Genomic DNA, 17,143 nt, shown 5'->3' with positions numbered 1-17,143 from the left:
CAGGTTTTATGCTGTTTGCTGCTCATTAGTTTCTAAGGGTTGGAAATGAAGCCTTTTAAACTTGAATATAGTAAGAAAGGTATTTAATTAATTTTAGCTTTCTAAGGGACTACAAATGCCTCAAAATACATATCTAATTGGTAAAGGGTTAAAAATACGTATCTAAGTGGTAAAGGGTTAAAAATACGTATCTAAGTGGTAAAGGGTTAAAAATACAAGTGATAAAAGAGTTAAAAATATGTATCTAACTGGTAAAGGGTTAAAAATATGTATCTAAGTGGTAAAGGGTTAAAATAGAGTAAGTGGTAGAGGGTTAAAATATACGTATCTAAGTGGTAGAGGGTTAAATATACGTATCTTAGTGGTAAAGGGTTAAAAGTATGTATCTAATTGGTAAAGGGATACAAATATGTATCGAAGTGGTAAAGAGTTAAAAACACCTATCTAAGTGGTGGAGGGTTAAAAATACCTAATCTAAGTGGTAAATGGTTACAAATATGTTTCTAACTGGTAAAAGGTTAAAAACACGTCTCTTAGTTGTAGATAGTTAAAAATATAAATATAAGTGGTAGAGGGTTCAAAATACGTATCTAAGTGGTAGAGGGTTAAAAATACATATTTAAGTGGTAGAGGGTTAAAAATACGTATCTAGGTGGTAGAGGGTTAAAAATACATATCTAAGTGGTAGAGGCTTAAAAATACATATTTAAGTGGTAGAGGGTTAAAAATACATATTTAAGTGGTAGAGGGTTAAAAATACATATTTAAGTGGTAGAGGGTTAAAAATACATATTTAAGTGGTAAAGGGTTGAGCACATGCACTAAGCCTGGTTTTCCCAAGGCAAGGCTCATTTGCTAATCAACATATGTTACACATAGATATAATAATTTTTATTCAAATTTAAGTCATCTTATTTTGAAATGTATATAACAGTAACAATAATTGTTTTGACAACTTCTCCTTGATAACAGAAACATGATCTATTAAAGTTTCAAAGGATATTTGAATTTCATAAAAAAAAGGCATGAGAATAGAAAAACTTAAAACCTACGTATGCCATCAAACACAAATATTTCAAATTATTAGATTCAAACAATTCAATTAATTCAAATAAAAATTCAAATTCAAATATGTTCTTGAGATAGAATTTTTTTTTAAATGGAGTGGATAACACTTATTGAACAATTAGTATCAGAGTTCTTAGTATATATGTACAGTGTACTGTAACTTTCTCTTTCCTTCTCAGAAACAGTATGTAAAGACTTGAAAATATACTTTAAACACACTTATTATGCACTGAAGAGAACTTATTTAATAGTAAAGTGTACTTTTCACAAGGAGTTTTACGTTTGTAATGCATTTAATTGTATTAATGCTGACAAAATTCAGGGAAAAAAATCTATTCAAAGTGAATTTTGTCTAAATTTTCATGTGTATAAAATTCACACAAAAAAAGACGAAAATCATTAACTCAATGCAGCTGCTTTTAATTGGCATAAATGCAAATTTAATACACTTTTCTAGAAGGTTTCTTTACCAAAAGGTGGGTGTAACAAGAAGGCGGGTGAATCCCTCAGTATAAACTCCAGACAGCACAACAACAGGTGGTAGGTCTGTATCAACTCCTCTGTTCCAGACAGTATGTCATCTGAAAATGATGGCAATGGTCAAAGGTAAGTAGACAGTGTTTTCTGAGGGAATTGTGGGAAGGATTGACCACGGCTAGGGGAGAAAGGATTGACCACCGCTAGGCAGCCCCTGCCTGGGAAATCTGGGCTTAATCCATGAGTGTAAAGTGTCGTCTGCACAGGCTTATCAGATTCGACACTTTTCGTTTTTATGGAATTTTCGTTTAAAGAAGGTCTCATCATAACAAAAATCCCGTTTAGGCGGAAAGTGTCTTCCCTGATTAGCCTGTGCTGATTACAAAGGCTAATCTGGAACAACACTTTATGCACATGCATTAAAGTCTCTATAACGCTCAAAATCAACGAAAATTTCGTTAAGTATTTCATAAAATAAAGTTAACACCTTAACAATCAGTGTTCCTTATAGCAATATCCAAAATTTCAACCCTAGATGTGATATGATTACATAGATTTTTGTAGATACAAAATGCTCGTGTTTATTTATTTGTGGCCACAATTAATTCCCGCGAATATATCTATTCATACGACACACGAACACCATTTTAGTGTCCATGTGTCGTATGAATAGATATGCAAAACAATAATGAAAACGAGCATTTTGTATCTACAAACATCTATTTTACCAGTCCACATCTGGCGTTGAAATTTCGGCAATTGCCATAAAGAACACTGATTTTTAATTGGTTAAGTTAATTTTACGAACAATTGTATGAAATGTTCTTTGATTTTGAGAAGTAATGTTACTTTAAGCCATTTGTTTCCAAGCTTCAGTATTACTACCATTTTCTCACTGAATGATCAGAAAAAAAAAAATTGTAAAATATTAAAGTCTAAGGTTACTGTTTTTATGGATTGCCATTATCCTCATTAATATCTACATACCCATGAAGTTTCATGATGGAATCTCGTACAGAATCTAAGATATAGCCCTGAAAAGTTACATCATACAAAATAAACCAAAAAGGGCTTAAACTCTTATTTAGGAAAATGTAGAGTTATGGTTCTCTTGCATTTCACTTCTCCTCATTGATATCTATAAACCCATGAAGTTTCATGTTGAAATCTTACATAGATTCTGAGATATAGCCCTGAAAAGTTATGAAAAATGAAAGACAGAAGGCACCACAAAAGCTTACCACAAGCACATTGTCCTCAGATGAGCAAAGATGACTTCAAAGATGACATGATTTTTTTCAATCTGATAAAATGTCTTATATGAAAATAACTGCAAAGCTACACAAACCAGATTTTTAACCTAAAGGTAAATTTATTAACCACATGCTTTTTCCATATTTTTGTCTAAAAAGAATTAGGGGCGCATAGAATCTGATAGCGCATTATTAACAACATTTTACTGTAGTTTTGTATAACATCAGGTTAATATTATACAGTGCTCCAGCTAGCATTTGAAAAGGGCATGGGGGAAAGGGGAGGGGGCTATTTTTGTCAAAAGGGCACATTTGAGCGTGCAGTCTTTTGTCAAAAGGACACTTTCGAGCGTGCAGTCTTTTGTCAAGCGGGCACTTTCCAGCATGTGGTTGTATCTGGAATGCTACCTGTTGCATATTATTTTTTATATAATAAATAATTGTTAGAACACATTATTTCCATTGTTATTCAACCATGCAAATAAAATGTCTACAACGAGGTATAAATTAATAACAATGTAATAAGAGATTTATAAGTTCTAATGTCTCCAAAAAAAATATATTACTTCCCTTATTTTTATAAATACAAGGGCAGGGCCTCGGAAGGGATGGCAGGGATTTTGGAGGGCAGGGAGGGTGCCGTTCCATTTAGGCCTTGCTGGAACACTGATTTTATGTACCTTTTGCATTTAAGAATAGCAGCCAACACAGCTTCTTTGGATCCTGCACAGTTTCTGTTTCATCTACAGACCTAAAATATATAATAACATATTTTCAATCTAATGTGCTGCATTTTTATCTGCCATCATGTTAACCCTTTCCAGCTCAGAAGCAAAGTAAAAATGGCTAAATCAGAGGAGGTAATCATGTGATAGTCAAGATGGCGACGTCCATGCTGAGACATGTATTTTTCGGAATTGTCATACCCTTTATTACTTTTTAAAATAATTTAATGACGCTCACTTTCCAGCCATATCAGCAAGAAAGTGAACGTTTATTTCATACTTCTATTCATTCTATATCTTGACTTTACTCGCAAAAAAATTTCTGAGCAGGATAAAAAAATACAGCTCCGTAAAGAAAATTTGTTTAATGAAGTTTAAAGAAGATTGTGCAATAAATGTGCAGGCTTGTCAAAATTGGAAAAAATCTGCCGTTTATACATACAGGCATTTCAGAAAATGTGCCGGTCTGGAGAAAATTTAGCCGGACCGAACAAAACAACATAAAAACAACATATTGGATGTTGACCATCCAACGAAATATGTAACAGGGCATTTAATTGGTCAAACTATATTTAACTGTCCAATGATATCCATTTAGGCATGATAACAACATAAACTAAAGTAAGAAAAAGTATTGAAAATAAAATTGCGGTTAACAGACACTAACTTGTACAATGTAAAATGATAACATTTTTGGAGACCTATGACAAGTGGATGTTATAAATATATCACTAGAACAATGTTTATAATTAATAATAAACAACCATTTTAAAGCCATGCTTCATAAAGAAATTAATATTTTAATGTCCTTATCTATTCGAAAAATATGTCAAAGCTATCAAGATCTTTTTTGTTAGAACGCAGTCGCCGATTTTGCGACCGAGTTTAAAGTAGGTGTTGTGTAACCATTTGGATTAGCTAATTGCACGTAACAGACTTATTGCAAACATCAAAACAATGAGCGATTTCATTTTCATGATGTAGTTAGGGGTTTGCTCTTCGAATTTTCAACTTTAAAAAAAATTGATTTGTTTTCATACATTTAGCATTTTGCCGGTCTCCAGGACCGACATTCTTGTTAAACCTGTCAGACCAAATGGAAATCTGCCGGTCAGGACCGGCAGACAGGCAATATCGCCAAGCCTGCATGTGACCTCTATAGTGTTCACAAGCTTCCTCTTAAATTTGAGTTAGTGACCTAGTTTTTAGGTTGTCAACCAGTTTCAATCAAATTACAGGAAAATATGACTTTTTTATGGGCAAATTTAGGAGTATAGAAAATATTTACAAAAAAATGCTGGATTTTCTTGACAGTGTAGTCTTCATTTATATTGGGACAGAGATTTGGATTTTGAAGGTCTGACATTATAATGTATACATGAAACAAAATTTAGTAAAGCTAGTATTTTTCTTCCGTCACCTTATGATTAAAAACTTCGCCAGGCATAAGTTGCCAAACAACTTTTCAAACAAGTAAAACAACACTCCAATCTCTAAAAAAAAATAATTAATGTTCATATGAGATAAACATTAATTTAATTATAAAAATAAAAAATAAAAATAAAGTAAGATATTTCATCAATAAGTTTGAAAAAAAAAGCATTTTGTTTAAAATATGCTGTAACAATTAAAAACTTTCCACACCTTAAGTCCCAGCTCAATCCTGGGAAAGGCAAAAGGTTTATCTTTTTTTCTTGCAAGTTTATTAATGTAAAACTTGTTCCAAAAAATTTGATTACTAAATGTATGTGTTTGCATTTAAAACAAGAGATGTGTTTGTCAGAAACACAATGCCCCCTACTGCGCCCCTTTGATACATGTTTTTTTTACCTTTGACCTTGAAGGATGACCTTGACCTTTCACCACTCAAAATGGGCAGCTCCATGAAATACACATGCATGCCAAATATCAAGTTGCTATGTGAAGGTACATAGAAGTTATGAGCATTTTTCGAAACCTTAACGCGAAACCTAAACACAAAGTGTGACGGAAAGACGGACAGACGGTCTGATCACTATCCGTCCGAAGGAGGGCATAAAAATAATCTGTTCACAACTAAGACATAAAGAGGAAATAAATTCATCCTACTGTTCCTGGTCTTCTTCTCTGAACACAGTGCCCCATTCTCTGAAAGTGAAAAACAACATTCTAATAAGCCTCTGGGAAAACAGGGCGCAATGCATGTGCGTAGTGTCTCTCAAAAGCCTGTGAAGTCCAAAGGGAAGATCCTTTCGACTTTTATAGAAATTTTGGCTATAAGAAGCGTCTTCTAAACAAAATCCAGTCGAAGCGGAAAATGTTGGCCCTGCAGTCTGCACAGGCTTATCTGAAAGGACACTTTGTGCATGCATTAAGCCTTGTTTCCCCATCACTATTTTGATGGAAACGACAAATGTTTTTGCTGGGTTAGATCTGATGTGTTTCATAACAGTGTCTATAAACATCATACACATCATGGCACTCAGATTATCCTACTAAAAAAATATCCCAAACTAGAGGAATTCTGATGCAATACCAGTGTTTTCGCTAGGCCTTAATGTAAGAGTGCCCCAACAGTGTTTTTTTCACCATAATGTGGATGGGGTCAGGTCCCTTTAGATTGAGAAAAATTGTCGCGTTTTAACTATAATTGGGTAATTAGTGTTATTGTTGTTTTGGTAATAATGCTTCAAAAATTAAAATAAATGTGTTTACAATATTATATTTGCTAAGGTTCAACTTATACTTGTAGAGCTGGATGGGGAATGAACTCAACCTTTAGATTAAAAAAAAATAATTAAAAACACAACTTCAATTGGGAATTGTTAGGTCTTAATTGGACAGAAAATATACTTTTTTCCACTGGGAATGGGGCCGAATAACATCGCTGAATTTAAACGAAAGAAACACTGACCCTGTTACCCCTTGGGACCACCCTGCCTTATCAGGGCATCACCATTCCCCTTTTTTTGCAAGGATCACATTATTTACAGCAAATTAAAATCGTTGTTGCAGCCGAATATCAGCGTTAATTTGGGGCAAAAAAATCACTGATAGCGGAGGGATAAAACAGTATCTCTAAAATCAGACCTGTCAAACCTGTTGAATAGCTGAGAGATAAAACAGTATCTTTTAAATCATACCTGTCAAACCTGTTGAATAGCTCAGAGATAAAACAGTATCTCTAAAATCATACCTTTCAAACCTGTGGAATAGCGGAGAGATAAAACAGTATCTCTAAAATTATACCTGTCAAACCTGTAGAATAGTTCAGAGAAAATAAAGTATCTCTAAAATCATACCTGTCAAACCAGTGGAGCAGTGGAGAGATAAAACAGTATCTCTAAAATAATACCTGTTCAACCTGTGAAATAGTTGAGAGATAATACAGTATCTCTAAAAGATTACATATAAACTTGTGGAATAGCTAATAATACAGTATCTCAAAAATCATACCTGTCAAACCTGTGGTTTAGTGGAGAGATAATACAGTATCTCTAAAATCATACCTGTCAAACCTGTGGAATAGTGGAGAGTTAATACAGTATCTCTAAAATCATACCTGTCAAACCTGTGGAAAAGAGGAGAGATAATGCAGTATCTCTAAAATCATACCTGTCAAACCTGTGGAATAGTGGAGAGATAATACAGTATCTCTTCTCAACACTGCTGAAGTGTTGTCGAACCACCTCGCTGAGATCAACTCGGTCACGGAAATGCCTCATCAACTCCGAAAACTTTATAAAACTGCAAACATATTTCAAAGACATATAAGTCCTTACCCAGAAGCAAAGAAAAAACAGCTATATGCAACCAGCAGAAAAACACTACAGACTGCGAGTAACTTCGGCTGTTCAAGTTTTCAGCTGTTTGCTGCTCGTAAGCATCTAAGGATTGGAAATGCAACCTTTAAAACTTGAAATTATTAAGAAAAGTCTTTAATTGAATAAAAAAAATAGGGACTACAAACCAGTCCAAATGCGTATCTGAGTGGTAAAGGATTCACAGACGGACGGAAGCGACACACGACCGTCAACCCCATCCAGAATTCGCCATGGTTCGACTTTTTTAAAACCACACTTATTAATTTTAATGAAAACTACTGTATGTTATGTTAAAAATGTGTAAAGTCAATTGCTAGCAAGGTTAGTAAGCATATTTGTCTGCAGTATGTCACTTTTGTATGTGAAAAAAAAAGAAAAAAAAAGTATGTCTGTGTATTTTCCAAGAACAGATTAGGTGTTAAACCTTAGCCTCTGCAAATGTACTTGAAAGTGCAAAAGGTTGGTTTCATCTGAGATGTCCTGTATTGCATCCAAATAATCATGCTCAATTTTGTGTTCACCTTATTTGTGTTGATTCTTAAGTCTGCCTTGAGGAAGAATATGTGCATATTCTCATAGCTGAGATTTGACCGCCGTTCTCAGTACTCTGCTGAGTGAAACTCTATCAGGGCAATAGATATGCTTCGTTATATCATTTTTAAGATTTTTATTTGACAGAAGACGAATTGTAATAAACAAGGATATCAGTAAAACTGATGGATGCTCCCCAATGATGCTTTGTCGATATATGGTTTAATTGTGTGGAAAAAAGTGTGGCCTTGAGAAAATCTATTATTAGCCTCAGTGACCTTGACCCCAGTGACCTGAAGCCTCATCAAAAAGGTAGAGGTCCATGCAAGGTACCTACATCCCAAATATATAAGAGATCGATCAAATATTGAAGGTGCTATGAGAAACTGTAACCAAAGTGTGACCTTGAGGAAATCTATTATTAGCCTCGGTGACCTTGACCCCAATGACCTCAAACCTCATCAAAAGGTAGAGGTCCATGCAGACAGAAAAATATATTTTTAGCCTTGGTGACCTTGACCCCAATGACCTCAAACCTCATCAAAAGGTAGTTGTCCATGCAAGGTACCTACATGCCAAATATGTAAGAGAACGGTAAAATATGAAAAGCACTATGAGAAACTGTAACAAAATTGTGACAGAAAAATCTAATAATATCCTCGGTGACCTTGACGCCAGTGACCTAATCAAAAGGTAGAGGTCCATGAAAGGTACCTACATGCCAAATATGTAAGAGATCGGAAAAAATATTGAAGGTGCTATGAGAAACTGTTACAAAATTGTGACGGAAAAATCTATTATTAGCCTCAGTGACCTTGACCCCAGTGACCTCAAACATCGTCAAAAGGTAGAGGTCCATGCAAGGTACCTACACGCCAAATATGTAAGAGATCAATAAAATATTGAAGGCGCTATTGGAAACGGTAACAAAAGTGTGACAGAAGTAAGGAACCCCAAACTGGCAACTATATGCTTCCCATATATATATGGGGAGCATAAAAAATCAATCGTACTGAAAATGATAATGTTAATGGACAAACGAATTGCATTCAATTTGTGGTCGTTTTAGTTTTACCTTATCCTCCATTCCGTGTATAATTTAAATTAGAATATTTTAACCTTGCGTGTGGTTCATAGTAAGTTTATAAAGACACCAGTTCGGGGTGGTGTCTACACAAAAAGTTACTTCCGTCGCAAAAAGTTTGGGAAAATGTTTGCTGTTATGCAACATTTAGCAATTCGTTATGCAACCCGAACCAGCGAAAAAAGACATTGTGAATAGTATACTATCAGATTTAATAGTGCAGGTGGTGACAGAAATACTGTAATATTCGGCTCAAAACACTGATGCAATTCCGTGTCTGAAAAACTGATAACATCGTGATTTCCACTGGTTTGTTGTTGATGAAGAGGGTTTCGCAATATGAGTGTGTTCTGAGACTAAAAAGTAGGAGTGTAGAAACTGGTTGAAACAAAATGACTCATCATCATCCATTTGTCAATATATAATTAATACTTATATTTATTAACAACCATTGACACTGTGAATTTATAATGAACGAATAAGAATTGCTGATAATTATTAATGCCGAAAATAAAGCGCTCATCTGATCCACAAATATATGTCAGTTTTTATCAAATTGTAAAACAACTAATTGACAAATCGTTTTTAGGGAAAAAACTAATTGTTACAAAAAGCTTGTAGTAAATACTAATTGACAAGAAATCTTATCTGTTTCCCTGCTCAATTCTCATCTGAGTTGAGCTAAAAAGAGAAAGTTTATGATACTGGGCTCAGTACTTACTTGAGATCTGAGGCCTTCAGTATAGCCCCAAGACTGCAACATGGACTGGATTTATCACTGTGAGGATCCTCTGGGCCATAGGGCTGACTGCAAACAAAACATTGACACGTATATGAGCCAGTTCTGAGATATTGGGGCTTCATTCATGTGTGTAAAGTGCTCTCAGATTATCCTGTGCACTCTGCACAGGCTAAGAGTGAACAGGCTAATCAGGGAAGACAATGTCCGTGTAGACTGGATTTTGGTTTAAAATAGACATTTTTTAATTAATTCCATAAACGCAAAAAGTGTTGTCCCTGTTATTATTGTGTTAATTTATACTTCAATGAAGTTCACTTATATATATTTATATTGTCATTTAAATCTGTGTTTAAGTTGTAACAAGTATTTGGCACAGTTTTACAACATCAACTGATAACATGAGCCTTGTTATGGGACAACTGAGCTTAATGCATAAGCATAAAACATTGAACCAGATCAGCCTGTGCAGTCTGCACAGGCTTATCAATGACGACACTTTCCGCCTTATCTGGACTTTTGCTTAAAAGCCCAATTTTCTCATATTGTGTTACCTGGATTCTATTGCAGCAACATATATTACAACTGGGATCCATTGAAGTGCTTGAACACTTCCACTGTCATGCTCACTACTAACATCTTTTACTTCTTTCCACAACTGTAACGCCTTTGATTTAATGGACGCTGGTACATCAAGGTCCACACAGTACTTTCCAAGTAGTGATGAACTAGAAAGTGAAATAACATGGTTCTTATCTGGTTTTTTATCTTTATTTCTAATGTCTATCTGCTGTTTATTTATATTTCTTAGAATTCACACTACTTTCTTCTAAACATTCACACGTCCCTTAACAAGACTTATTTTCAGCTTTACTTATTAGCAAATCATCAGTTAAAGCATAAATACATCTCATACATGTTTGTGAGCTAGCTATTTCCATACTGTCATTACAATAACCGAAAAGCACCGAATAGCACCGAAAAGCACTCAATTTCTCTCTCTATATATGCAATATATCGTTTATAGTGTGTGTTAACGAGTTTAATTAGTAATAAATGGTTATATGATTGTATGTTTATACTACATTGTGCCCAAAATGGTAAATATCGGCAATTACCGACCGAAAAGCACTTCATGTGAAGACCGAAAAGCACTCAATTTCTCGCTATATATATAATATTTGCGTTCCTTTTGTGTGTAAACGGTTTAAATTAGTTATAAATGGTCATATTTCATGCATATTATACTACCTTGTGTTTATTATGAGGTATTAATGCCCAAAATTGGATAAATATCGGCAATATACCGACCGAAAAGCACTTCATGAGAAGACCGAAAAGCACTCAATTTCTCGCTATATATATAATATTTGCGTTCCTATTGTGTGTAAACGGTTTAAATTAGTTATAAATGGTTATATTTCATGCATATTTATACTACCTTGTGTTTATTATGAGGTATTAATGCCCAAAATTGGATTAATATCGGCAATATACCGACCGAAAAGCACTTCATGTGAAGACCGAAAAGCACTCAATTTCTTGCTATATATATAATATTTGCGTTCCTTTTGTGTGTAAACGGTTTAAATTAGTTATAAATGGTCATATTTCATGCATATTTATACTACCTTGTGTTTATAATGAGGTATTAATGCCCGAAATTGGATAAATATCGGCAATATACCGACCGAAAAGCACTTCATGTGAAGACCGAAAAGCACTCAATTTCTCGCTATATATATGAATATTTGCGTTTCTATTGTGTGTAAACGGATTGAATTAGTTATAAATGGTTGTTTTTCATGCATATTTATACTACCTTGTGTTTATTATGAGGTATTAATGCCCAAAATTTGATAAATATCGGCAATATACCGACCGAAAAGCACTTCATGTGAAGACCGAAAAGCACTCAATTTCTCGCTATATATATATATAATATTTGCGTTCCTATTGTGTGTAAACGGTTTAAATTAGTTATAAATGGTATTATTGCATGCATATTTATACTACCTTGTGTTTATTATGAGGTATTAATGCCCAAAATTGGTTAAATATCGGCAATATACCGACCGAAAAGCACTCCCGCGACAGCAGAGAATCACCGAAAAGCACTCAAGTTCTCTATATATACATGAAAGTTAACTATAAGGGCCGATTTTAATGGATTGAAAAGATGTACATATTTATTTAGTCAATGTCTGTTCATATTAAAACTTAATTTTAAGGTCTGAAGTCATCATTAACAACTTGTGAACGAACGGCCGGTACGCTTCTTTAATCAGCACAAAGCAGTTTGGAAATAGATTTTCGCACCTTCAATTAATTATATTCCAGATAATGATGAGAAGTTGTGTTATGATCGGCGCCTTTCATTCATGTCCGAACAGTGCGGCTCGTGTGAATTAATTTACAGTTTTGTTGAATTACATGTGCTCAATTAATTATTCGATGTACGATGTGAATCTAATCTTAGTTTTAGTGCAGATTTGTTCATACGACACAAAGACACTATTGAGGACAGTCATGTTAAATATCAAATATAATATATATTTTTTATAAACAAGAGGGCCATGATGGCCCTGAATCGCTCACCTGACTCATTAAGATCAGATGAAAACTATGACCTCTATTGTCTACACAATGTTTTTCTATGATTTGACCTAGTGACCTAGTTCCTGACTCTAGATGACCCAAATACAATCCCAATCCAGATTTCATCAAGATAAACATTCTGACCACAGTTCATAAATATTGGATGAAAACTGTGACCTCTATTGTCAACACAAGGTTTTTCTATTTATTTGACCTAGATTTTTACCCCAGATGAACCAAATACAATCCCACCAAGATTTCATCAAGAATTCTGACCAAATTTCATAAAGGTTGGATGAAAACTGTGATCTCTATTGTCTACACAAGGTTTTTCTATTATTTGACCTAGTGACCTAGTTTTTGACCCCAGATGACCCAAATAAAATCCCAACCCAGATACAAGACCAATACTTAAGAATGATCAAATGGGAAAAGGTAACCTAGCACTGGCAGTAAATATGGGGCTCATTTACAGGTCGGATTTGGAATCTCTGCTGTAAAATGAGATTTTAAATGAATTAAAGGGAGGCAAATCTGTAATAAAAAGAACATGCATAAACCGTAGTTGTTTCCCTTGTATGAACCATGCTAAATCCTTACAAGTTTGGAAAGAATTGGATGAAAAATTTGGACTTTATTGCATAAACACCATTTTCTCAATTCAAGGGGAGGTAATTCTGTACTTCATGGACCAATAATGCTCATTTTTTGTAGGGTTCGTGTCCTCATTGATATAAAGACACTGTGCAAATTTGGAAAGGATCAGACAAAAAATGTGGAAGATTTTTGAAAGTTTTCACAAAATAGGCAAAAACGAATAAACATGCAAAGTTCAACGAGCTCCTGCGGCCATGTTTTTTGACGAATCAAATTTCTTTGAACAACTTTTTCAGGGGAGCCTTCAAAGGTCATCCCTGTGAAATTTTTTGAAAATCTGATGAGCGGTTTCTGACAAGAAGATTTTTTAAGGTTTTTACCATATATGGTCATGGCGGCCATCTTGGTTATGTGATCAAATTTTTTTTAACAATTCTTTTGTCCCATGACCTAGGGATGCTCCACATGAAATTAAGTTGAAATTGGCTCAATGGTTTAGTAGAAGAAGATGTTTACAAATTGTTTACAGACAGACAGATGGACGGACGGACGGACGCCGGACGCTGAGTGATCACAATAGCTCACCCCGAGCTATCGCTCAGGTGAGCTAAAAACTGGTAGCAAGTTATAAATATATCGGCAATGTATCAACCGAAAAGCACTTCATGGTGTTTATCATCTTATACGTAAATTGATGTATATGTTTTAAGTATTTCTAATTGACGTGAAACTCTTAAATAGAAATTGCAGCATGACTTTTAGTTAATGTGCTTTGTATTAATAATAGCGATTTTAATCGTTCCATTAAAACCATTCATTGCGCGAGTATCGAGTGTACGCTGGTAACTTAACACGCCTGAGTATGGGGCCAGACCCTTATAAGCAATGTATATATATACCCATATTTTAACATGTCCTCACCACTTGATATTGTAAATTGTGTTTTTCGGTCAGGATAGCTTACAAAATGTCTGAATTTCCGTGCATTGAATGCACGTTAGAGTGCAATGAGGATACTATTCAGTGTAGTAATTGCAAAAATTGGCTTCATCGCCAGTGTACTAATTTAAATACTGAAGAATATAAATCTTGGTCAGACAGAAATTTGAATTATTTGTGTAAATATTGTGCATTCAGAGGAACGGATTATGATGCAGAAGGGTCGCTGACAAGGGTAAGTGCATTAGAACGATAAGTTGTTAATTCCTATTACTGTTTTCAAAAAACAAAACAAACAATAAAATAAGACAATGCGTTAGATCAAAGATTTAATACATGTTATAATAAAAATAATAATAATACATATATCACCAATATTACATAAACAAAATTGTAATGGAATTTAGCGTTTGACACTACATTAGGAGAGTCTTTGTAGTCGACACTGATACTTGCGCATGCCGTTGTTTCCCGGGGTACGGCTCTCCAAATGAACCTGATCTTTGGCATAGTCAGCAGGGAATTTAATATCAGGAAATTTTAGTAAATTGTTCTTAAATGTTTTGGCTAGGCACTTGTTTATTTTGATTCTCTGTCTGTCGAAGACTATTTTCTGCAAGCCCGGACTTTTTGAGAAATTTCCACGTGTCAGTATTTCTGTGATGTACACGTGCTCACATCCATTTCGTGATATGTCATTAACGATTTCGGTGATTCTTCTCACTATCTCTTTGGGTTGTGATGTAGGGGTAATGTCATTACCGCCGACAGCTACGATGACGATGTCCCCTTTTTCCTTTAACATCTTGCCGTACAGATCTGTGTTCATTCTGTCCGTTCTCAAACCGCCTTGACCGTACCATTTTACATTATAAGGCACGTGTAGTCCTTTTCTCTCGTCGCAAAAGCAACATAGACGTTTGATGTAACTATTGCCGAACAATACTACTTTAGCCATTGTAGAAAAATATTCTGCCAGTTAGATTGTGCTGTTCTTATTTATATTAGTTGATACTGTTGAGTTAAAGATGTCAGCACAATTCAAGCTGACATAATAATATCAGTTTGTAAGATTTAATCCACACCTCTCGCTTATGCAGTATTCACTCAACGTGCTGGCACAATAGTATCTGTTTTTGGATTATTGACGCAAAGCGGCAATAATACACAGTAGCCAATCTTCAGCCTAATTTGCATATTACTGCAAACTTCGGAGCACTTCTGTCTACGCCGCAGAACTAACTCTCTGTTAACGCAATTTGATTGGGTGTTGTGAAAATGTTAGTACATGCGCATTGAAAATGCACGGAAATAGCCGATATGAAAATGCACGGAAATAGCCGATCATATCGGCTATTTCCGTTATTTAACGGTGAATAGGTTGTCAAATAGTGCGGGGTTAACATGTACACAATGTCTTGCTCAGCTTTTCTTTTTCAGGATATGTAGTAACAAAATGACAAACCCAATTATTTTTTAACGTTCAGTCTATCTAACATTTGTTCCTCTCTAGGGATAAATGCAACGAATGCGCATGAATCTTTCCCGCGAATTTTTTCCCGCGAAAGATCACGTGACCCACGCTTTCTGAAGACCGAGGACGCCATCTTGTCGTAAAGAAATCAAGCAAAAATCAATACATTCCTGTCAAAAGTAAGTATTTTTGCGGTGACAATTAGTCGTAAGTTGAAGAGTATTGTGTTTTGTATACATTGTGCATGCTATTTATTAATCTTTTGCGTTAGCGTTGCTGCATTTCGCGTTTATTTGTCGAAGAAGTGACCTGGCAAAGACGATGACCATGAAATGATATTTTAAAGCATTTGGGGAATTTAAGGGCTGTGTTGACAATACAGTGACGTTATTTTTGTGAGTCAACACTGCACTGAGACAATGTAAATGTTGGTGAGTTTTCTCACGAGTTGCTGAATCCACAATTTGGCATTAAAAAAACAAACAATAAAAGTCCGAATCATTCAGGCGAAAACCGAAGGCTAAATATAACTGAGCTGAGATCCGGTGTAACATCTGCCACGAATATTCTATATTATTTGATAAAGATGAAATAAAAATGTGAAACAAGTTGCATGTTTGCGTTTCCCCATTTTTCATTTGAAGCTCATCTGGAGACCAGGAGTTATTGCACAGAATTTGACGCTGACTTGCTTGTAAGGGTGCACACTTGTTCACTGAATTTCCCCCAAATACTCCCAAAATTGTTAAAGCCTTTGTTGTGAACTAATGCAGCTGAACTTATGTAAGAAAAATACTGCTTCCAGCGAATTTGACCAATTAACTTTTGCTTCAATCAGAGACTTGCAATAATGTTTAATTAAGTCTCAGCCAGCTTGCGATATCAATTCCTGTCCGCGACTAAACTTGCCTTCATGACAAGCAAGTTGCACATTCAGTTACTCTCTTTGTTGTCACAGTCTGGTTTTAGTGATGCAGTGCGGTAATTTCCCCCAACATTGTTAAAGCTAGCAGCTCCTGTTCCAACCTGATGCAATTTATTATGTAGGAAAATATTTGCTGCGGATAAACTGAACAAGTTCAAGTTTCTTGTAATCGGAAACTTTGAATTAAGCCACGGTCAGGTTGGTAATTTGATTCCTGCTTCGGGAAGTATTCTCAAACTGTCAAAGCTGCATCTACTTGTTGTTGGGTAATTCTGGCAATTACTGCTTCTTAGGCCTTCAGTTACTGTTTTTCCAGTTTAATATCACTTCACTGATGTGTTTTATGATAGTTTAATTTGGAAATATTTGAAATGATGTTTTTTACAAAACAGTTTTGTTTCCATCAGTTTGTTGTTACCTGTATTTGAATATTTCTTGAGTTGTACCCCTTTTGCTAATTTTGCCTTCCTTTTGAAACATAGTCGTTTTTTCTAAGAATTCGGCCTATTTCAAATCTACTGGCTATTGGCAAGATTGTTCAACCCAGACGGTTCCATTATCAATACAAAACTTTTGATACATCTAGAATGTACTTCATGTATTTGAAATGTTATCTGGTCTTGAGAATCATGAAGTTCAACTTTATTTGAGAAATCATGGACATGAAATACACTTGAGAATCATGGACATGAAATACACTTGAAATACACTTGAGAATCATGGGCATGAAATACACTTGAGAATCTTGGAGATGAAATACAATTGAGAATCATGGATATGAAATTTACCTGAGAATCATGGAGATGAAATACACTTGAATATCATGGATATGAAATCTACTTGAAAATCATGGACACAAATTTTTCTTGCTAATCATGGAGATGAAATGGACTGTAATATCATTGACATAAAATTTACTTGAAAATCATT

The 17,143-nt window shown here is 34.8% G+C and overlaps 1 protein-coding gene across 1 annotated transcript in view; it reads right to left on the bottom strand.

The window, feature by feature from the left end:
* The window catches only part of LOC127835820 (retinoblastoma-associated protein-like), a 98,038-nt gene that overhangs the window by 56,408 nt on the left and 24,487 nt on the right, over nucleotides 1-17,143 (bottom strand). Inside the window, exons 2-7 of the mRNA XM_052362253.1 lie at nucleotides 10,235-10,408; nucleotides 9,663-9,749; nucleotides 7,118-7,249; nucleotides 5,612-5,650; nucleotides 3,479-3,549; nucleotides 1,539-1,649 (exon numbers count right to left, since the gene is read on the bottom strand). Of these exons, the coding sequence (XP_052218213.1) occupies nucleotides 1,539-1,649; nucleotides 3,479-3,549; nucleotides 5,612-5,650; nucleotides 7,118-7,249; nucleotides 9,663-9,749; nucleotides 10,235-10,408 (614 nt within the window). The remainder of the gene's footprint in view (nucleotides 1-1,538; nucleotides 1,650-3,478; nucleotides 3,550-5,611; nucleotides 5,651-7,117; nucleotides 7,250-9,662; nucleotides 9,750-10,234; nucleotides 10,409-17,143) is intronic.

Source organism: Dreissena polymorpha, chromosome 6 (genome assembly GCF_020536995.1).
Source record: "Dreissena polymorpha isolate Duluth1 chromosome 6, UMN_Dpol_1.0, whole genome shotgun sequence".
In the NCBI taxonomy this organism is placed as follows: Eukaryota; Metazoa; Mollusca; class Bivalvia; order Myida; family Dreissenidae; genus Dreissena; species Dreissena polymorpha.
This window is presented reverse-complemented; position numbering and strand designations above follow the sequence as displayed.